The following is a 23,681-nucleotide window of genomic DNA, read 5'->3' as shown; positions in this document are numbered from 1 at the left end:
TTTGATGAATATATGTTTGACTCTGAAATTTGACCCTCTATGTTTAGTTTATGATGGCTAGAAATGATGTCTACGCTTAGGTGATTTCGGTGATATATATATATATATAATGTTTTAAAGTTATTTATAATTCGGCTATGGTGTTTCAATATTGTTTTCAAGTGTTTAATTATATATTAATGTCGGATTTGTGGTATTGGACATATGAAATCTATGTTAAGCTATGAAAATTGGATTAAAAAATGTGGTTTTTGTATCGATTTGGAATGGCATGCTTAGATGGGTAGTTTGATTTAGAAACAATAATGTAAATGTATATGTATATATGGTTAGGGCATTGGAACTATAATGATAAGCATGAAATTTGATTTATAGCATATTTATTTAAATATATTATGTATTGAATGTTATATAGAATGACTGAATATGAATCAATTTAGATCGATTGTATAAATGGAATTTTGGCATGAATTAAAACATATAAAATTAGCATATGAATTAATTATACTCTTAGCTATTATTTGTTTTAAAATGGCTTAAGATAACAAAGTATTATGTGCATGGTTTTGTGATTTGGAAAGAAGTATGTTTAGTTTTAAATTATGATAGTTTAAATGCAACTAATGCAGTATAAGTGAGTGATACTTAAGTTATGTTATAGTTCATATTGTTTGGGTATAAATGCGCACTATGTTTGCTAATAAATAATAATATATTCAGTATAATTTATAATAATCAAAGTCACATTTTTTTTGTGTGGACGTTAATTAGTTTTAATATGTGAACATCCTTAGATTATAAAATCTTATGTTTGATATTCAACTTATGAAAAATAAATGCTATATGTCTGGTATATGTTGTGTAATGAATTGTGAATAAATTTTAAACATGCCAATGATAATAATATAGTAGTTTTAAGTTCAAAAGTGCATCTAAGATAAGCGTTTTGATGTGTTTAATTTATGAAGCAAGAAATGCAGTAAATGTCTGCTCTGAATTTGTGTTTTGTCTAATAATGCCTCGTAACCCATTTCGGTAAAAGAAACGAGTTAAGGGTGTTACAAGTCTGACTTTCGGTATGGGTGTGATTCTTTTTCTTTCTCCATCTTTGCCATATTAATATTGCACCTAACATCGTCCTCTGTTGCCTTTTTCTGATAGGGGCGCAATTGTTTCATTTTGCCTCTATCATATTGTGTACTTTTGGCTCTTGTGTGGGTGTAGGCCGACTGTTCCTTTCTTTTATTATTGACTTTGCATTTTTGGTAAGTGATGATTCATCTAGTTCAAATTGTTCATTTGATTAATGGTTGATAAGGTTCGATTGGAATGCAGGTTACCCCTAAGGCCTAGTGATTAGTCTCTTGCAACAGATTAAGTGTGCAAGCCTTAATCGACCGATCTAAACAAGTGATATGTAATCTTTTGGACAAGTGTTTTGGTTAAGGTTTTTGTTAATTCGATTAGTAAGCGATTAACCGAAGCTTGTGATTGAATATTGGTTGGAGTGCTCGTGGACTATTTGAACACTTTCAAAAAAAGTTATGTAAACACTATCTAATCTATGGAAATCAACAAAAGCTAGAATGAACAAAAGATGACGCTACATGGGCGTGTGCTTGCTCGTGTGGTGGCTCGTGTGACTAAACATGGGCGTTTGATTGATGAGGCTGGCCATGAGCGATTTCATGTGCCGAGGCCGTCTTGGGCCATTTCGAACTGAATTGGGTCGAGTGGGCCCTATGAGCATGTAGGCCCCACACGAGTAAACCACACGAACGTGTGGACAATAATAAGCCAGGTTGTGTAATCCACACGGCCAAGGCCATTTCTGGGCTATGTGGGCCACACGAGTGTGTAGGCCCACATGGGCCGCAATATGGGTCGTGGGCCCATTCTCACTGTTTGACTGTTAAGTTTGTACGGGTTGCCCAAGACGACTGTGGACCTATTGTTGGGTCGGTAAGTGTACCTAGACCCCCTAAGTGATAAAATGACTGAAATGCCCCTACATGGTAAAATGACTAATATGCCCCTATGAGATGTATGATTATGTTTGAGCATGCCATTTTATATATACTGATCACATGTATGTTATTATGACATGATGCATGATATGTTGCATGGGGATGGGAATTATTGTGATTGGAGGAAGTGTATTGTATTGGCAGCTCTGCTGCAAATACTGATTAGTGCCGCAACCGGTACTACTTGGAGTGTAGGGATGGGTAGGTTGATTTTATTCCGACATGGAGTGTAAGGTTGGAAGGAGATGGAGTGTAGAGGCTAGTTGGGCAGGATTTATTGACTGCATATCTATACTATACTATTACCGGGATGGGCTCAGGCCGACATTAATAGTGATACTGTAATGGGCTAAGGCCCTGGCTGAAACTGAACCATGACTGAATTGGGCTTAGGCCCAGACTGTATATGCTCTCTGATTGATTATCTGATATGGGATTACACACTGAGTTTTCATAACTCACCCATCTGTTTATCTGTACAGGTAATCCCTAGGCTTAGGTGGGGTGGTGCTGCGAGGGACTTGAAGGTGGCCACACAACTGCATAGACTTTTTTATTGGGTTTTAAATAAATCGTTTTATTTTGGGTGTTTTTAATGTAATAAGGCCTCTATAATTTTTAATCTTTAAGTTTGGGGTTTTATTTATTTTGATTTATGTCTGCTAGTAGTAGGATGCGAGTTCTCAAAAAGATAAATGTTTTTCCAAATCACCACATTTACGCAACATGTTTTTAGAAGCTTCCGCAAGAAATAATGTTTTAAAATTAATAACAAATTTAATATGGGTAACTTTTTGTCAACCAACTTAAGCTTTGAAAATAAACGAGATATCCTTAAATCTTCGATAGGATCACAAAGAGGTTAAATATAGAATGGGTTTTTTAATGATATTATACTTTGTGGAAAACATTTTAACGTGACATTGCCAGATTCGGCCATAACGTCTAGGCCGGGTTTGGGGTGTTACAAATGTTGTTGCCATTTGATGAATTTTACATAATTTTAGGTATAGATTGGCTAACGCTATATGATACTATAGTAAACTGTAAAGAAAATACGATTGATCTGAGATGTTAGAATAATGAGATTATCCAGATTGAGTCAGACGATTTGAATGGTTTACCAGCAATGATTTCATCAATGTTAGCTCAAAAACATGTGAGAAAAGGTTGCGAAGATTATTTTGCTTATGTGCTTGATACGAAAGTGACTGAAAAGAAGATCGAATCAGTGCCAGTTGTGTGTGAGTATTCGGATGTGTTTCCTGAAGAGTTACTCGGTTTTGCCACCAATCCGAGAGGTTGAGTTTGGCATTGAGTTAGTGCCAGGAACTACACCGATATCAATAGCTCCGTACAGAATCGCTTCGACAAAGTTAAAAGAATTGAAATCAACCTACATTCAGTCACGATAATCCCTTAGTCGATTAATACTAGGGTTAATCAACCTTCCCTATTCCCAACTTAATTTCATCCAATACTTGCCTTGAATGGAGAAGTGATTAGCCCTGTTAAAACTATTGACGAAAGTTTGATAAAAAACTCCTTGGTGAACACTGCATAATAAATGGTTTTTATTAATCATATTTACTTATACATGATCAGTTACAGTGATAAGGGCATTCGTCCAATACATAGGATTTCAAACCAAAATACCCCAGTCTGAAACAATACAACGAAAATGCTACCTTCAATCGAGAGACAAGCAAAAGATTTGGATCGCTTCTATAACATTTGCGCACTTCTCTACTCCTTGAGAAGTATTACCCCTATAGAATACCAGAGTCATTAGAGAAAGAGATTCGGCATTAAAAAAAAAGAAGGGAAAATCGAAAGAGCAGAAACAACGAGGGCCTTACCAGTCAATATTCAGCCAACCACCAAAGAGAGGAGGAGAGTTGAGAGAGATCCAAGAATAGAGAAGAGAAGAAGAAGAGGCAAATACTCGATTAAAAACAACAGAGAAAGCAAATGGTGTAGGCTGGCAGAAAGAAAAGAAGAAGATGTGGGTTAGGCAAGGGTAAGGAAATGCAGAAGGAGGTGAGGAAGAGGGAGAAAAATTGATCTAGCAACGTATACAATTGAAAAGCCGCCCAAAAAGTATGATACAAAAATGATCACAAGTCACAAGTAGCATTCGACTACTAAAAAACAACAAAACCGACAGATGACGAAAAAGAAAAGAGCATAAAAATCGAAAAGAGGTGGAACTATCGAATTGAGAGCAAAAACCAAAATAGATTTTGGCACCAAGTTGCCTAACCATTCTATGACCGAATGGCTTAGGAGAGTCTTCATTCGGCACCACTACTACCACAACTCCCCACTTCCTCGATTCTCTTTTAATTTCCCTCTTCACCAAACTCAAACTGATAACTCCCTCATCCAATCCGACTATTCTCTTCTCAAATTCGGCTACTCACTCCCACACAACCACCCCACCCTTAGCATTTCGGTCAACCCCAACTACCTACCTTGCGAGAGCAGCAAAATATTAATCCCTTGTGCTTAGGGTAGTTCAAACTCAAGACCCCTAGGCACACACCACATGACACATGCCACCTGACTATCTAGCCTTTCATGCCATGTAACATCCATATTAATTTAAAAGTCTATCAACAGTAAACAAGAGTTTATTCAAAATGAAACCAAAATTTTCTTAAAAAAGAAACCAAAATTTTCTCTAAAGCCTAGGTTTGAACCCAGGTCCTCTCACACTGCTCAGGACCCTTAACCACCACAACACGTAAACCACATGCAACATAACACGTTATTAAAATACTGAAGATTTGGGCCGTCACAACTCTACCCCCTAAAATCAAATTTCGGCCTCGAAATTTACATGATCAAAATGGATGAGGGTATTATTGTCGCATCGCCTCCTCAGGTTCCCACGTGGCTTCTTCAAAAGTGTGATTACGCCATAGCACCTTAACTAGTGGAACCGAATTTCTTCTCAGAACTTTCACATCTCGATCGAAGATCTGGACCATTTTTTTCTCAAAGGCCAGATCTGGTCTAACCTCAATCTCCTCAATCGAAACGATGTGCGTAAGATCAGAGTGATATCGTCTCAACATAGAGACGTGGAATACGTCATGAATTTGGTCCAACTCTAGAGGCAACTAAAGTTGATAGGCAACCAGTCCCACACGTTTTAATATACAATATGGCCTAATGAACCTAGGGATTAACTTGCCATTCCGGCCAAACCTTAGTACCTTCTTCCATGGTAGGACCTTAATAAACACCAAATCTCCCACCGAATACTCAATCTCCTTATGCTTCAGGTCTGCATAAGACTTCTATCTATCCGAAGCTGTCTTCAGTCGATCTCGAATCAACTTCACGTTATCCTTGGTATCAAAAATCAACTCAGGGCCCAAAACACGCCGCTCACCCAACTCAGTCCAACAAGAAGGAGTACAACACCTACGACCATATAATGCCTCGTAAGGTGCCATCTGTATGCTAGACTGGTAGCTATTGTTGTATGCAAACTCTGTCAATGGTAAGTAATCTTCCAAACTACCCTGAAAGTTAATCACACAAGTCCTTAACATATATTCTAGTATCTGAATCACCCTCTCAGACTGCCTGTCTGTCTGAGGTTGGAACACAGTACTGAAGTCTAACCTTGTACCCAATGCTTCATGTAACTTCTTCCAAAACTGAGACGTGAAGTGAGGATCTCTATCAGATATGATAGAAACTGGTACCTATGCAGTCTCACAATTTCAGACACATACAGCTTAGCCAACTTCTGCAATGAGTAATTTGTACGAACGGGTATAAAATGATCAAATTTAGTCAATCTATCAACGATGATCCATACTGAATCCTTCTTAGTAGGCGTTAAGGGTAGCCTACTAACAAAATCTATAGTTACTCTTTCCCACTTCCAAAGCGGAATCTCAACTGGCTGAAGCAACCCTGAAGGAAACTGATGATCCACCTTAACCTGTTAGCAAGTTAGGCACTTACTCACATAATCAGTAATTTCACCCTTAAGCCCTAGCCACCAATACAACTCCCGAAATCTTGGTACATCTTATTCTCGCCAGGATGCATAGAACAAGGACCACTATGTGCTTCTTGTAGTATAGACTACCTAAAATCAGCATCTTTTGATGCACAGCTCTCCCATAGAAATAAAGTACCCCTTCGCTATTCAGCCCAAAATCTAAAGTTTTCCCATTTTCAATCTGTCGAAAATGAGAACCTAATGACTCATCCTCCAACTGCTTACCTTTAATCTGTTCAATCCACCTCGGTTTAACTTGAAGTTTAGCCAGTAAACTACCATCGTCTAATAAATTGAGACGAGCAAACATCGCCCTCAAATCAGTAACAGTCCAACGGCTCAGTGCATCGACTACCACATTAGCCTTACCAGGATGGTACTCAATCGAACTGTCATAGTCCTTAAGCAGCTCGATCCACCTACGCTGCCTAAGGTTTAGCTCTTTTTGAGTGAGAAGATATTTAAGGCTTTTGTGATCCATGTAAATGATACACTTCTTACTATACAGGTAGTGCCTCCAAATCTTCAGTGCGAAAACCACCGTTGCCAACTCCAAATCATGCATCGAGCAGCTCACTTCATGCGTCTTAAGCCGATGAGACACATATGCCACTACCTTACCCTTTTGCATCAACACACATACCAAGCCAACAATGATGCATCATTGTAGACAGAAAAGTCCTTCCGAGAATCTGGCTGTATTAAGACAGGGGCCTTAGTTAGAACTTTCTTAAGTCTCTCAAAACTTTCCTACTGCTTATAAGTCTAATTAAATGGTACCCCTTTATGTAACAACTTAGTCAGGGGTGCAACAATAAATGAAAATCCCTCAACAAACCGCCTATAATACGCCAATCCCAGAAAACTTCAAATCTTAGATACCGACTTAGGTTGCTTCCAATCCAGAATCGCTTCAATTTTTTGAGGATCAACCCTAATCCCCTCAGCAGATACCACGTGACCTATAAAAGTTACCTCACGTAGCTAGAACTCACACTTCTTGAATTTGACATACAACTGCTTCTCCCTCAAAATCTGTAGAACAACATGAAGATGTGCATCATGTTCCTCCTCAGCTCTTGAATACACCAGAATGTCATCTATAAACACCACTACAAACCGATCCAGATAGGACTGGAACACTCGGTTCATCAAATCCATAAAAGCTACTAGTCATTCGCCAGCCCAAATGACATCACTAGGAACTCGTAATGACCGTAACGAGTCCTAAATTCTTTCTTGTAGACATCAGTCTCCTTGACCCTCAGTTGATGATACCCCGATAGGAGATCAATCTTAGAGAAGACCAAAGCTCCTCAAAACTAGTTAAATAAATCATCAATCCTCGGTAAGGGTACTTATTCTTGATAGTCAATTTGTTCAGTTGTCGATAGTCGATGCACATCCGCATGGTTTCATCCTGTTTCTTCACTAATAAAACCGGTGCTCTCCATAGGGACACACTAGGGCGGATGAACCCTCGATCCAGTAACTCTTGAATCTGCGCTTTAAGCTCCTCAAGCTCCTTTGGTGCCATTTTATAAAGGGCAATAGACATCGGAGCTGTACCAGGAAAGATCTCTATCCCAAACTCAACTTCATAGTTAGGAGGTAACTCCGGTAACTCATCGTGAAAAACATTGGAAAAATCCTTAACTATTCTGATATCTTTCACAGACGAAATCTCAGAACTCGAAGCACTGACGTAGGTTAAATACTCCTCACAACCCTTAAGCACCAACTTCTCAGCCCTAAGTGCAGAAATCACATTTGACAGATAATTTCGACGTTCTCCAATCACAATTACCTCATCACCCTTTTTAGTTCTCAGTAGCTTTGTAGCACAATCCAAATTTGCCTGATGCTTAACCAGCCAGTCCATGCCCAATATTATGTCGAATTCCTCAAAAGAAAGTTCCATCAAGTCAGCTAAAAAGATCATTCCTTAAACCTCCAAAGGCATATCCTTAAACAATTTGTTCACTCTCACTGACTGCCCTAATAGACTCAATATGGTAACCTCGCTCATAGTGTTTTTACACATCACACCCAACGTCTTAGACACAATGCATGCTACATAAGAGTGTGTAGATCCCATATCAATCAATGCAGTGTAAGGTACATTATGAATAAAGAACATACCTGTAATATATTTTGGGGCGTCTTCGTTCTCTTAGCGACGTGTAGCATAAACCAGTGCTAGCTATCTCGCCTCAATATGTCCAGCATCTCTGCCCGGTGCTCCACGACCACGGGCAGTACCATTTCCACCTCTGGCCTGACCACAGCCTCTCGGTGGCTATTAATAACCTCTCTACGGCTGAACAGTACCCTTACTAGTAGCTTGGATTTGATTGGGCCTCCGTGGACAATCCCTAATACGATGCTCCATAGATCCGCACTTCAAACACGCCCCTATCCGTACCCAGCACTCACCCTGATGGCGTTTCAATAAACAGTACAAGGTTGCGACCCGAAAGTAGCAATAGGGGGCCCAACTTTGACTGGCCCATTAAACCTGGCCTTTTTCTTAGGCCCTATAGCTGAACTTGAGGGCTCCCAAACCCTCTTGTTTCTACCCTTATCCTTTTCAAGATTCTGGCGCTCAGCGCGCTTCACATCCTCGGCGATCTTTGCCTTTTCGATTAACATAGCAAAATCTCGCTCGCTTTGTGGAGTTATCATGTAACACCCCTTACCCGTATCCAAGGCCGGAACAGAGTATAAGGCATTACCAGACTTAACAATACACATACACGAAAACCGGGCCATAAAATTTCATTTAATTCAAAACTTTTTAAACACATGCATAACAAACAAAGCTAACTATATCATCACATCAAAACATAGGACATGGCACGATTAATTAAACTTATAAACCATAATGGATAAGGACCACATCTCATGCTTTTATACGGTAACTCATTGCAGACTGATACGTATGGTCAAAATCATAATAAAAATACATATCACAAACCAACTTCCTATACATGCCACTCACTTGATATTTCTAATATTTGAATTAATTTTCCTAAAAATGATAGTTTGATAGTGTGATTTTGCCTTCGACGATCTCCAACCCCGAGCCGACCTGGCAATACTAAAGAAATGGAGAGGATGGGTAAGCTTTATGCTTAGTAAGTTCATATGAAAATAATAAGCAATTACTACCATGCTTTTCAAGATAAAACACTATAATTGTACAATTACACATATTCAGGACAGGCTATTTTCTGGAGTCCTAGTTTTAAAAAAAATCATATCTCAAGCTACAAGACTTGAAATTCAATTCCATAAATTTTCCCTAGAACTAGACTCATATGTATACTTACTAATTTTTTTTCTAGAATTTTTGGTCAAGCCAATTAGTACAGCTTATTAGTTAAATTCTCTCCTATTTCAGGGTATGACTACTCTGACCCCTGTGCACTACGACCCAAATTTCTACCTGTACAGAATTCCAACGACCATGCCATTTGTTTCCCTTAAAATTTGATTCAATAAGGAATCCATGCATGTAAGGTATGACTCTCAATAATTGTTTTACAATCTATGGTGAATTTCTAAATTCAGAACAGGGGATCTCGAATTCATTCAGACCCTATTTCACAAGAATTCAAATATCACACAATATATAATTTTTTTGCTTCTTCTATTTCTTTCATGTGAAAATAGACTCATTAAGCTTTATTTAAATAATTTTCTTTAAATTTAATCCAACTTACACAATTTTTGGTGAATTTTCAAAGTCATGCACTACTGCTGTCTAATACTGTTTTACTACTAAAGTTCACTTTTACACACTTTCACTTAATCCATTCCATTTTACCGAGGTTCGCTCAAATGTTGAGCATATTGCTCATAAATTCAAATAAACATATACTTGCACTTGTTCATCACATAATCACTTTCACATGTATTTTCATTTAATCGATTTCTCGTTGAACTCATCAGAATAATAACAGATACACAATTGCCTGCACATTTTCCCATTTCCACACTTGTAGCCGAAGCTATCTGGTACGCATAGTAGTTTGCACTTAGTACTACACATGCGACCAACAATCTGGTACACGTAGTAGCCTGCACTTAGTACTACACACGTGACCTCACCATCTAATACATGTAGTAGCCTGCACTTAGTACTACACATGCGACCTCACAATAGATCATTCGTTTCATTTTTATTCTGAAGGTTCAATTGAGAAAGTCCTCCCTTTTCAACATTTTACTACATTGTCCGTAATCAATTTAAATTCATAATTTACATCAAATGACCATTTGATAGGCAGCCACATTTCATATGATATCAAAATATAATAACATAAAAAGAATTGATAGATTATTTATGTACGAATTTACATAACATATATCACATATTTCATATATCACTTGTCATGTATCTTCATTTTCTTGCTTTTCATGTAACATTCTTTCATGTTATATTTCTACATCATAAACACCATTCCATCAACTTTTCCAATATATTAAATCATAAAATATATGCAATAATAGTAAGAAATATAATTCAAACATAACATTGCATTATTATTATCATACGAACTTACCTCGATCTAGAAACAGCAATTTACCATTTTCGTCCATAACCTTGTATTTTCCCGATTTAAGCCCGAATCTTGATTTCCTTCATCTATAATATCACATTTAGCCTAATAATTAGTCACACTATTCATACGGGTCCAAAAATCATATTTTTAAAAATTTTCATTTTGACCCCTAAACTTTTGCATATTTGCACTTTTGCCCCAAGGTTCGGAAATTAAATTTCATCCTATTTGCTTATGTTTTATGACATGCTGATCATTTTTCCCTTATATGGCAACATCAAATTCTCACTCTAACATGTACTTATGACTATTAGGTATTTTTACCGATTAAGCCCTTCTGCTCGTTTTCACTTAAACTCGAGTAGCACAAGTTGTCTAACATAATTTAAAACCTCATATTCTATCATAAAACACCAAAATACACAAATTTCACCTATGGGTATTTTTCCAAATATGAACCCTAGGTTGAATTATTGCTAGCATAAGCTAAATCAAGTTACCGGGACTCCAAAAATGTAAAAATCATTAAAAACGAGGCTAGAACGGACTTACAATCGAGCTTGGAAGCTTGGAAACCCTAGCCATGGAGTCTCCCTTTGTGACAGCCTTAAAACGACCCTAGTCGGAATGTGGTTTCGGGACCACAAAACCGAGGCATAAAAATAATTTGATATTTATTTTGATGCCTATAATATGTGTTAACTCATGTGTGACATTTTGATGCTTTAATTTAGAGTTATAAATGTGAATTTCACTAGAAAGGACCTAGTAGAAAACTTTGAAAGTATGATGGGGAAATGTATGATGACTAATTAAAGCATGCATGCAAAACAATGGCCTTGCATGTCAAATACCCCCTTTTTACAAGTGATGGCCGGCCATGACAAGGGAGTATGGGCTAAACATGTCATGAAACATGTAACACCCCTAACTCGTGACCGACGCCGGTGTCGGACACGAGGGGTTAACGGCCAAATCCTCTCAAGATACCAACCAATTTGACATTACCAGTCAGGCTGGAAAACTGCGTCACCGTCGCCTTAAAAATCATATCTCGAGTTTCAAAACTCAGAAACTGGTTTCGTAAATTTTCCCTGAATTTAGACTCATATACCCATCCATGGATTTATTTTTAGAATTTTTGGTTGGGCCAATTGGTACAGTTTATTAGTTAAAGTCACCCATGTTACAGGGATCGACTGCTCTAACCTTCACGTTTTACAACTTGAATATCTCTCTGTACAGGGCTTTAATACTGGTGCCGTTTGTTTCTAATGAAACTAGACTCAAAATGAAATCTGTACATATAAGGCATGACTCCTAATTCTTTCTGGATAATTTATGGTAAATTTCCAAAGTCGCGACAGGGGACCCAGAAACCGTTCTGGCCCTGTCTCACGAGAACTTTAATATTTCTCAGTATACTGCTCATATGGTCATTTCGTTTCGTCCATATAAAAATAGATTCATAAAGGTTCAGTTCCATAATTTACTCACTATTTAATTCTACTTCTACTATTTTTAGTGATTTTTCAATCTCATCTCACTGCTGCTGTCCGCAACAGTTACTGCAGTAGACTATGCCAATTTCATGAATTTTTCCTTGGCCTTAATCATCCATCATACATGACACAAATTATGGCCACCTTATCAAAATTTGAGTTTCTTAGACTCGTGGCTATAGGTTCTAGCATCCCACTCGACGACCACATAGGCCATTTTCACATGGCTTAAAGTTTACAACCCACAATTCGACAAAATATAATAGCCTATACATGCCAAATGTTCTTCAACAACAAAAACAATACCACAAGATTTCAGCCGTGTGATGACTTCAACGACGGTCCCGATCACGCAAACAATACGAGTCCGAGAGACCTAAAATGGGTGACAAGAAAAACACCGAGTGAGTTTACAACTCAGTAAGTCATAAGCATTCATCAATCCACTGATAAAGTTACTACAACATGAAACAATAAACGAGGCTAGGTACTCATCCATATCGAATCTATACCAAGTCATACATCCACATTTCATATTCTACACAACAAGATATTTGAGGCATTTTCACACACTAACTCATTTCCACCACAATCATACAATTTCAATCACCACATAGATTTAAGGCTTACCAAATTCAACCCCGAGCATGAACATATTTTCTATTCGTCATGAGCTCGAGGTACTTACCCGATCCGCTGTCCGGATTAGCTCGATAATGTCGCACACTCAAGTGCCAATTGTAATGCAGAGCATATAGTGAATCCGCACACTTAGTGCTATATGTATTCAACTCGCACACTTAGTGCTATATAATCAAACTCGCACACTTAGTGCTGTACAATTTTAAACCCGCACACTTAGTGCCAATCTTGTCACCGTATCCATTTATACCCGCACACTTAGTGCCGAGACCAATACCTTATGTATTTTGCTGCCTTTATACATTCAACAATGGCATCATTCCATACACATACATTTCCATTTACACACCAACTCATTTAAACACATTTGCATATATATATTGATCATTTAAATCAACACCAAATATACGCTTAATGACTTACCTTGTGTTGGGTAAAACAGTCCAAGTCGGCTACTCGATGACCTTCGTCTTTCCCTTGCTTGATTCTCCTTCTTTAACTCCTTGAGCTTAATCAATAAATCAACTAGTTTAACCCTCTTGCTAAACATTCATAATTCAATTACACATGCATATGTATGTTTGTATATTCGCAACCATCCTCACTTATTACCCATTTGGTCAACAATCTAAGCCAAGATAAGGCTTCAATATGGTTGCCTCTAACCGAATACATGCACACCAATCTACTTCCTTTGGCCGAATATGCATGTCTATGTGGAGGCCAATTTTACACTTAATACTACACAAAAAAACAGCATACATTTTCCTAATTAACGCATTACATATTGTAGTTCTATACACATCTCTCATTTATTTCATAACCAAACAACATCACAAGCAAATAGACACCTTAAAATAGTATGCATGTCATACCAATTCATCATGTGCAAACATATATTCATGTAGGTGCAATGGTCGAATTCTCAAGTGGCTTATATCCAAATATACACACATATCCAAAGCTTAAATCTTACTTACCATGCAACATGCATGAATCATACTTATGGATATAACATGGCCGAATACCACAACACCATACCGTTTCAATTTGGTCATGGTTAAACAAAGAACTTAGTATCTCATTCAAAAATGCTAAAAGAAAATCTAAGAATCCCCAATCCACCATCACATGAATCATTATCAAGCTTGATATTTAGCATGCAATGGCATTAACACCATATTCACTTTGGCGAATTTCATTCCCATGACATAACAAAGATTTGAACCATGGGCTAACAAGAACATCAAGCTAGCAACTAAAATATACATGAATCTCATGGCAAAACATCAAACTTACCTTAATCTAGGTACAAGTATGGCCAAACCTCCTCCTAAACCTCTTCCAAACCAACATGAAACAAGAATTCCTTCCTTCTTCCTTAGAATTTTCAGCCCAAAGGAAATGAAAAATGATGAACAAAAATTCTTCTTTCTTTCTCCACACTCACGGCAATGGGCATGCATGAGACCATTTTTTTCTTTTTTTTTTTGTTCCCTTTCATTATTAAATTCCCATGCTCACTATTTTATTTTTTCTTACATACACCATTGTCCCAACATGTTTTATGACATGTTTTTACCCATAATCTCTTGTCATGGCGGCCACTAACTATTAGGGGGAAATTTGACATGCAAGTCCTCCCCTTTGACTACATGCACTATTAGGTCCTTATAGATTAGCCTATCACTTTTCAAAAGTGTCACACAAGTCCTACTAACTAAATTCACATGCTATCGGCTAAATCGAAGCTTGAAATTTTCACACATTCATAATTACATATTCTAGACAATAAATATTACGTTCAAACATTTCGGTGACTCGGTTTAGCGGTCCCGAAACCACTTCCCGACTAGGGTCAATTTTGGGCTGTCACAAAACATGTTTTGTTGGTGCATTAGGGGGAAACAATAAACAAATAAGCATGGGCAGTAAAGAAAAAAAAAATGTGTGTGTGTGAGTGAAACCCCCCCATTGCCGTACATGGAAGAAAAGAAAAGAAAAAATTTTGCTCATCCATTTCATTCTCTCTTGACCGAAAATACTAGAGGGAAGGAGGAATTTTGCTTCATGCTTGGGTTGGAAGAGGATTAGGAAGAGGTTTGGCTATATTTGCATCAAGATTAAGGTATGTTTGATGTTGTGCCATGAGATTCATGCATGTTTTTGGTTGTTAACTTGATGTTCTTATTAGCCCATGGTTCAAATCTTTGTTATATCATGGGGATGGTATTTGGCCAAGGTGGATTTTGAGTTAATTCCATTACATGTTAAATATGAAGCTTGATGATGATACATGTGATGGTGGATTGAGGACTCTTAGATTTTCTTTGAGCATTTTTGAATGATATACTAAGTTCTTTGTGTAATCATGACCAAAATTATGGTGTTGTGATGTATTCGCCATGGTGCATCCCCAAGTGTGATTTATGCTCTTTGCATGGAGAGTAAGATTTGTGTTTCGAAATCATGTTCATGCTTAGTTACAATCAACTTGAGATTCGGCTCTAGCATACATATATGTATATATGTTTGAGCATGATGTATTGGTATGACGTATATACTATCTTAAGGTATATACTTACTTATGATGATGTTTTGGTTATGAAGGAAATGATAGATGTGTATTGAGTTACAATATGGAAAGGTATTAGTTAGTAAAATGTATGCTGTTTTTGTGTGGTAATAAGTGCATAAATGGCCTCAACATGGACATGCATATTCGCCACATGAAGGGAAATTGGTGAGCATGTATTCGGTTAGAGGCAACCATATTGAAGCCTTATCTTGGCTTAGTTTTTGACTAAATGGGTAATAAGTGAGGATGGTTGTTAATATACAAACATTCATATGCATGTGTAATTGAATTATGAATGTTTAGCGAGATGGTTAAACTAGTTGATTTATTGATTAAGCTCAAGGAGTTAAAGAAGGAGAATCAAGCAAGGGAAAGGCGAAGGTCATCGAGTAGCCGACTTGGACTATTTCTACCCAACACAAGGTAAGTCATTACATATATTTGATATTGCTTAAATGATTGTAATATCTATGCAATTGTGTTTAATGAGATGAAATATATACAAATGTATGTGTATGAAAAGATGATAATGTTGAACGTAAAAGAGATAGTGAAATGTGTAGGAAGTTTGCTTCGGCACTAAGTGTGCGAGAAATAGATGTGTACGGTGATTTAGATTGGCACCGAGTGTGCGAGCTTGTAATGTACGGCACTAAGTGTGCGAGTTTGGACTATATGGCACTATGTGTGCGGGCTTGAATCATATGGCACTAAGTGTGCGTGATTGAGTATTAAGCACTATGTGTGCGAACTCTACACATATCTCCGATTGAACATTTATATGGAGGCGTGACTTTATCGAGATGAGTATGGATAGCGAAAAGAGTAAGTACCTTGAGTTCATGGCTAATAGATGCTATGTTCATGCTCGGGTGGAGTTGGTAAGATTTAAATCTATGTGATGATCTCAATTGCATTCCGTAAATAAGGTATTGTGGAATAGATGAAAGTTCATTTGATTGCATGATTGTTGCGGAAATGAAATGATGTATGGAAATTGCTTCAAATATCCTATTGAACAGTATATGAAATGTAAATGTATGACTTGGTATGAGATTGATCCGAAGATCTAAGGAACTATGGTATAGTTCGGTATGGCTGGAACATTTGGCCTTGTTTCATTATTTCATTTTATGATAATTGTATTAATGGATGGTTGTGGAATGCTTATGACTTCTTGAGTTAGAAACTCACTCGGTGTTTTCTTGTCACCCATTTTAGGTTCCTTGGGCTCGTCTCCTTTTGGGTGTTCAGAATCACAACGAAGTCATCACACCGGAGCAATTTTTGGTATTGTCTTCTTAGTCGACTTAGGAGAACATTTGGCATGTATGAGCTATTTTGTTTTGTTAAATTTTGGGTTGTAAACTTTAAGCCATGTGAAAATGGCCTATGTGGTCGCTTGAGTGGGATGCTAGAATCTATAGCCACGAGTCTTAGAAACCTTAATTTTGATAAGGTGGCCATAATTTGTGTCACGATGATGGATGAGTAGTAAGGCTAAGGAAGGATTCATGAAATTGGCATAGTCTCTGCAGTAACTGTTGCGGACAGCAGCAGTGATATGAGATCGAAAAATCACTAAAAATAGTAGAAGTGGAATTAATAGCTAAAAAATTACGTATCGAAGCTTGATGGGTCTATTTTCATATGGATGAAACAAAACGACCATATGAGCTGTATTTTAAGAGATATTAAAGTTCTCGTGAAACAGGGCTAGAACGGTTTCTAGATCCCCTGTTCCGACTCTGGAAAATCATTGTAAATTAACCAGAGATAATTAGGAGTCATGCCATATATTTGTAGATTCCTCTCTGATCCTAGTTTCTATAGAAACAAACGGCATCAGTATTGAAGCCCTGTCCAGGGAGATATCCAATTCGTAACACACAAAGGTCAGTGTAGTCGATCCCTGCAACAGGGGAGACTTTAACTAATAAACTGTACTAATTGGCTCGACCAAAAATTCTAGAAAAAAATCTGTAGATGGAAATATGAGTCTAGTTTCAGGGAAAAATTACGAAACTGATTTTCGAGTTGTAAAACTCAAGATATGATTTTTGAAGCGACTAGTACACAGATTAGCAGCTTGTCTGGGAAATTCTCAATAAGTGATTTGAAGTCTGTTAACACCTCGTGTTCGACTCCGGCGACGGTCTCGGGTTCGGGGTGTTACACCCTTGGTATACACGTCCATGGTGAAGAAGATGAGCAAAATTGGCTTTTAATTTTGTATTTTAATTCATTTTACCCCTAAATGACCAAAATGCCCTTACTACTAAACTTTCCAAAAATTCCATTCATGTCCAATATTTGTCCATAAACTTTGAAATTGGTCAAATTTCTATTTAAGACCTCCTAATTAATATTTCAAAGCAATTTCATACTAGAAACCTCTAGAATGCAAGTTTTGCAACTTATTGAATTTAGTCCCTAACTTCAAATTAAGCACTTTATACATAGAATTTCTTCACGAAATTTTCACACAATCATGCAATCATATCATAGACCTCAAAATAATCATAAAACAATTATTTCTATCTCAAATTTATGGTCACGAAACCACTATTCTGATTAGGCCCTAATTCGGGATATTACAATTCTCCCCCTTTAGGGATTTTCGTCCCCGAAAATCTTACCAGAAAAGTGGTCTTCACTTAGATTCCTCAATTTCATATTCAGTGTTGAAGAACTTTCACTCAGGCGGTGCCTCCAATATATCTCTTTAATTTCTCATATATTCTGAAATTCATTATCAGAAGTCGATCCTCACTGTACTCTTTTAGTTTGCTACTCACTATCACATTTTCCTCTTTTCGTTACGGAAATAATTCTGATATAACCTTAAAAATAATCCTTTCTTCTAGTTACAAAACAATTCATCATGCCATCCTTTACTATTCATTCATTACGTTAATCAAAACTGTCTTAATTGCATTAGCTCAAGTACCAAAATATCTCAATTGAAGACATTAACTATAATTGACTTACTTGAGAGAAGTAATCCACCATACCGATTGAAACTCGCACTTTTATCACTTATACCTTTACTGTTGTCAAACCTTACATGAAAATTAGAAAAATCCCAATACTGAAATCACCACATCACCCAAATCAAATCAGAAGTATAGCCATACTTGACATGATTATCACGAGCTGAAGAATGTACTCCGAACATGAGTCATAGTTGACAAATTACAGAATAAAGATACCAAGAAAACCGAATAAAGAAATCCAAAATAGAAAACCCCAGAATAAATAAATCCAGAATAAAGAAACCCAAGATACGATACTATGCAGGAAAATTGAAAACCAAACTCATAGGAAAATATAGAAGATCCCGATAATTCCTCAGAGAAAAGAAATCCAGTACAAAACATCATTTAGTCTCACTGGAATCAAATGCAACAAGAACAATGTATCTTTCCATATATATACATATCAAATGGAGCATCAAGTAGAAGAAACAGAATCATAGTATCATACATATTCTCTCATCAATTTTTTTTTATCGGGCAGAATATAATAGAATGCCCGAAGGAATAGAGCAATATAAATTATAAACCAGTCAGACTACCAATGCTTTCATTTAACATCGGGATTAGAAACCATCCCCATATAACAAGAATTTCTTCAAAAGATCAATAACCATAGAAATATTTCTGGGAACGGATAAACACATAGAACATCTTAGAAGAAACTGCTAAAATCATCCAACTCAGAATCGTCACACTCGGATATTACACATTTTATATCATTTCCCCAACTATTTCTGCCATCACAAATTTCATATTACTTTTCACTAAAGAAGACTAGTTCTGAATAAATTTTTATTTGCACTTTTCTTGACCTTGTACCTTAGTAATTCGATTTATCAAAATAAATTTCTTCTCTAACTGGAACAGTGAATAACTCCAATAATCCTTATGCCAATCTGATACTTTTCTAGCTTTGACTTTACTTATCAATTCATTCTTCAATCTCTAATCATATTTACAATTATTCTAGCACTGAACTCTTTGGTTTCTCAACCGGAAACTTATTCAGTATAAATCTCATGAAATTCCATTATAAAACACCACTTTGGTAAGGGGAAAGGGGTCGTAGGGCCTCTGATTCAACTCTCATGTACCTATACATGTAACATAGTTTTCTTCATAGCAATCATATCTCAATCATGTTATTCATTTCGAGTAACTAACATTCATATTGATTTAATGCTCACTTTCCAGTTATCTCATTTAGTCAAGTATAATTATGCATGCATCCTATGTTTTCTGGATAGCTTGAATTATCCATTCATCTACTAGAACAAATCATACTCATGACATCATATAAGGGTTAAACAAACAAAGATATTTATATCACAATCACAACTTTCATTTCATGCATCATCATATACGTATAATTACAATCACATAATTCAGTCCAAACAATTTAACATAGATAAATTCATTTCATTATAATCATTTATCTCATAAAAAAAATCATTGACATTCATCAACATTCAACGTTCAATCAAGGCAATGACATTTTCATTCATATCATGATATTAGGAACTTTTACTCATACTTGTACGAATTTCTATTTATCCCGTTCATCTTATCAAGTAAGCCAAGTGCACTACATCATATGAGCATCAAGCAAGTATGGATATTTATCACAACATGACCTTTCATCTCACGTGTTATCACTTATATGTATATATATATATATATATATATCATAAACTTTTATTCATACTTTTCTAAATTGAGACTCATCATAATCGTAATTTTATTCAAACACCTTCGCCTCACATTGAAATGGTCAGTGCAGCTCGGTTGGAGAGTACCTATGTCTAAGCAAGACGGTGCTCAGACACGTTGGGAGACATCACACTATCACGGAACAGTGGCATGTATAGCTGGACTCTTACACATGCTAGGTTAGTCTGAGAACTGACAAGCCATAGCTCTGATACCACTAAATGTAACACCCTTTACCCGTATCCAAGGTCGGAACAGAGTACGAGGCATTACCAGACTTAACAATATACATACACGAAAACTGGGCCATAAAATTTCATTTAATTTAAAACTTTTCGAACACATGCATAACAAACAAAGCTAACTATATCATCACATCAAAACATAAGACATGGCACGATTAATTAAACTTATAAACCATAATGGATAAGGACCACATCTCATGATTTTATATGATAACTCAATGTAGACTGATACGTATGGTCAAAATCATAATAAAAATACATATCACAAACCAACTTCCTATACATGCCACTCACTTGATATTTCTAATATTTGAATTAATTTTCCCAAAAATGATAGTTTGATAGTGTGATTTTGCCTCCGATGATCTCCAACCCCGAGCCGACCTGCCAATACTAAAGAAATGGAGAGGATGGGTAAGCCTTACGCTTAGTAAGTTGATATGAAAATAATAATCAATTACTACCATGCTTTTCAAGATAAAACACTATAATTGTACAATTACACATATTCAGGACAGGCTATTTTCTGGATTCCTGGTTTTAAAAAAAACCATATCTCGAGCTACAAGACTCGAAATTCAATTCCGTAAATTTTTCCTGGAACTAGACTCATATGTATACTTACTCATTGTTTTCTAGAATTTTTGGTCAGGCCAATTAGTACAGTTTATTAGTTAAATTCTCCCCTGTTTCAGGGTATGACTACTCTGACCCCTGTGCACTACGAACCAAATTTCTCCCTGTACAGAATTCCAACAACCATGCCATTTGTTTCCCTTAAAATTTGATTTAATAAGGAATCCATTCGTGTAAGGTATGACTCTCAATAATATTTTTACAATTTATGGTGAATTTCTAAATTCAGAACAGGGGATCTCGAATTCATTCAAACCCTATTTCACAATAATTCAAATATCACACAATATAGAATTATTTTGCTTCTTGTGTTTCTTTCATGTGAAAATAGACTCATTAAGCTTTATTTACATAATTTTTTTTAAATTTAATTCAACTTACACAATTTTTGGTGAATTTTCAAATTCATGCACTGCTGCTGTCTAATACTGTTTTACTACAAAAGTTCACTTTTACACAATTTCACTTAATCCATTCCATTTTACCGAGGTTCGCTCAAATATTGAGCATATTGCTCATAAATAAAAATAAACATATACTTGCACTTGTTTATCACATAATCACTTTCACATGTATTTTCATTTAATCGATTTCCCGTTGAACTCATCGGAATAATAACAGATACACAATTGCCTGCACATTTTCCCATTTCCACACTTGTAGTCGAAGCTATTTGGTACGCATAGTAGCCTGCACTTAGTACTACACACGTGACCTCACCATCTAATACATGTAGTAGCCTGCACTTAGTACTACACACGTGATCACAGTTTTCGGGTACGCATAGTAGCCTGCACTTAGTACTACACATGCGACCTCACAATAGATCATTCGTATCATTTTTATTCTGAAGGTTCAATTGGGAAATTCCTCACTTTTCAACATTTTACTAAATTGTCCACATTCAATTTAAATTCATAATTTACATCAAATAACCATTTGATAGGCAGCCACATTTCATATGATATCAAAATATAATAAAATAAAAAGAATCGATAGATTATTTATGTACGAATTTACATAACATATATCACATATTTCATATATCACTTGTCATGTATCTTCATTTTCTTGCTTTTCATGTAACATTCTTTCATGTCATATTTCCACATCATAAACACCATTCCATCAACATTTCCAATATATTAAATCATAAAATATATGCAATAATAGTAAGAAATATAATTCAAATATAACATTGCATTATTATTATCATACGAACGTACCTCGATCCAGAAACAACAATTTACCAGTTTAGTCCATAACCTTGTATTTTCCCGATTTAAGCCCAAATCTCGATTTCCTTCATCTATAATATCACATTTAGCCAAATAATTAGTCACACTATTCATACGGGTCCAAAAATCATATTTTTAAAAATTTTCATTTTGACCCCTAAACTTTTGCATATTTTCATCGGAAATTAAACTTCATCCTATTTTCTTATTTTCTATGACATGCTGATCATTTTTCCCTTTATGGCAACATCAAATTCTCACTCTAACATGTAACACCCCGAACCCGAGACCATCGCCGGTGTCGGACACGAGGGGTTAACAAGCCAAGTCCACATATTTTGCCCACCAATTTGACATTTCCAGTCAGGCTGGAAAACTGCGTCACCGTCGCCTTAAAAATCATATCTCGAGTTCCAAAACTCGGAAACTAGTTTCATAAATTTTCCCTGAATTTAGACTCATATATCCATCCATGGATTTATTTCTAGAATTTTTGGTCGGGCCAATTGGTACATTTTATTAGTTAAAGTTACCCATGTTACAGGGATCGACTGCTTTGACCTTCACGCGTTACAACTTGAATATCTCTCTGCACAGGGCTTTAATACTGGTGCCGTTTGTTTCTAATGAAACTAGACTCAAAATTGAATCTGTACATATAAGGCATGACTCCAAATTCTTTCTGGATAATTTATAGTAAATTTTTAAAGTTGCGACAGGGGACCCAGAAACCATTCTGGCCCTGTCTCACAATAGCTTTAATATCTCTTAACATGTAACTCCTATGACCATTTCGTTTCTTCCATATGAAAATAGACTCATCAAGGTTCATTTACATAGCTTATTCACTATTTAATACCATCCCTACAAATTTTGGTGATTTTTCACATTCACGTCACTGCAGCTGGCAGCATCTGTTTTGAAGGTAGGTCTTACCTATTTTGTAGTCTCCATGAACCAACTAGTCTTGCCATATATAGGTTCACATATGATCATTTTAACCATACCAATGGCTGATCATGTGACCAACATTCCCACTTCCAATCCATAATCACATCATGACACCATATATATATATACAAACCGCAAATAGTCTAAGTTCAGTACTTCACTTTTACGAGCCATTTTCGCATGGCCGAACACATATACATCACAGCATATTTAAACCAACAAAGGGTAGTCCTATACATGCCATTTCAAAGTTCAACCAAAAATTTATACCAAAATGGAGGCGTTGATAGTGTGGATGATTTCGACTTTAATGATCCCAAATCCGATTGCTAACGAGCAAAATCTATAAAACAGAGAGCCAAAGCAACGGGTAAGCATTTTATGCTTAGTAAGTCTCAAGGAATAAAATCAGCTTTAATTAAAGCAATACATTCACATAGCCAAATGCATCATTTCATTAATACACATTCACATAATCATTCTTACTTCCCACTTCATCATTATATACTTTCACAAGGTATC

General features: G+C 36.3%; 1 protein-coding gene across 1 annotated transcript; it reads right to left on the bottom strand.

Moving 5' to 3' along the window:
• Positions 1-4,891: 4,891 nt before the first annotated feature.
• Positions 4,892-8,736, bottom strand: LOC128293798 (uncharacterized). The gene is made up of 6 exons (XM_053029329.1): positions 8,514-8,736; positions 7,455-7,980; positions 7,047-7,129; positions 6,089-6,402; positions 5,917-5,988; positions 4,892-5,152 (listed from the first exon to the last, which is right to left on the bottom strand). The coding sequence occupies exons 1-6, from the start codon at positions 8,734-8,736 to the stop codon at positions 4,892-4,894; spliced, it is 1,479 nt and encodes a 492-aa protein (XP_052885289.1).
• Positions 8,737-23,681: the final 14,945 nt, after the last annotated feature.

The sequence above is a fragment of the Gossypium arboreum genome, chromosome 6, assembly GCF_025698485.1.
Source record: "Gossypium arboreum isolate Shixiya-1 chromosome 6, ASM2569848v2, whole genome shotgun sequence".
Lineage (NCBI taxonomy): Eukaryota > Viridiplantae > Streptophyta > Magnoliopsida > Malvales > Malvaceae > Gossypium > Gossypium arboreum.
This window is presented reverse-complemented; position numbering and strand designations above follow the sequence as displayed.

Coding starts and splice junctions, on each gene's coding strand:
- LOC128293798 (XM_053029329.1), bottom strand. CDS start 8,736: ATGATAACTCCACAAAGCGAGCGAGATTTTGCTATGTTAATCGAAAAG. Junction 6,403..7,046: donor GTATGTCAAATTCAAGAAGT/GTGAGTTCTAGC, acceptor CTAATGTGGTAG/TCGATGCACTGAGCCGTTGG. Junction 5,153..5,916: donor CGCTTTGGAAGTGGGAAAGA/GTAACTATAGAT, acceptor TATCAACTTTAG/TTGCCTCTAGAGTTGGACCA.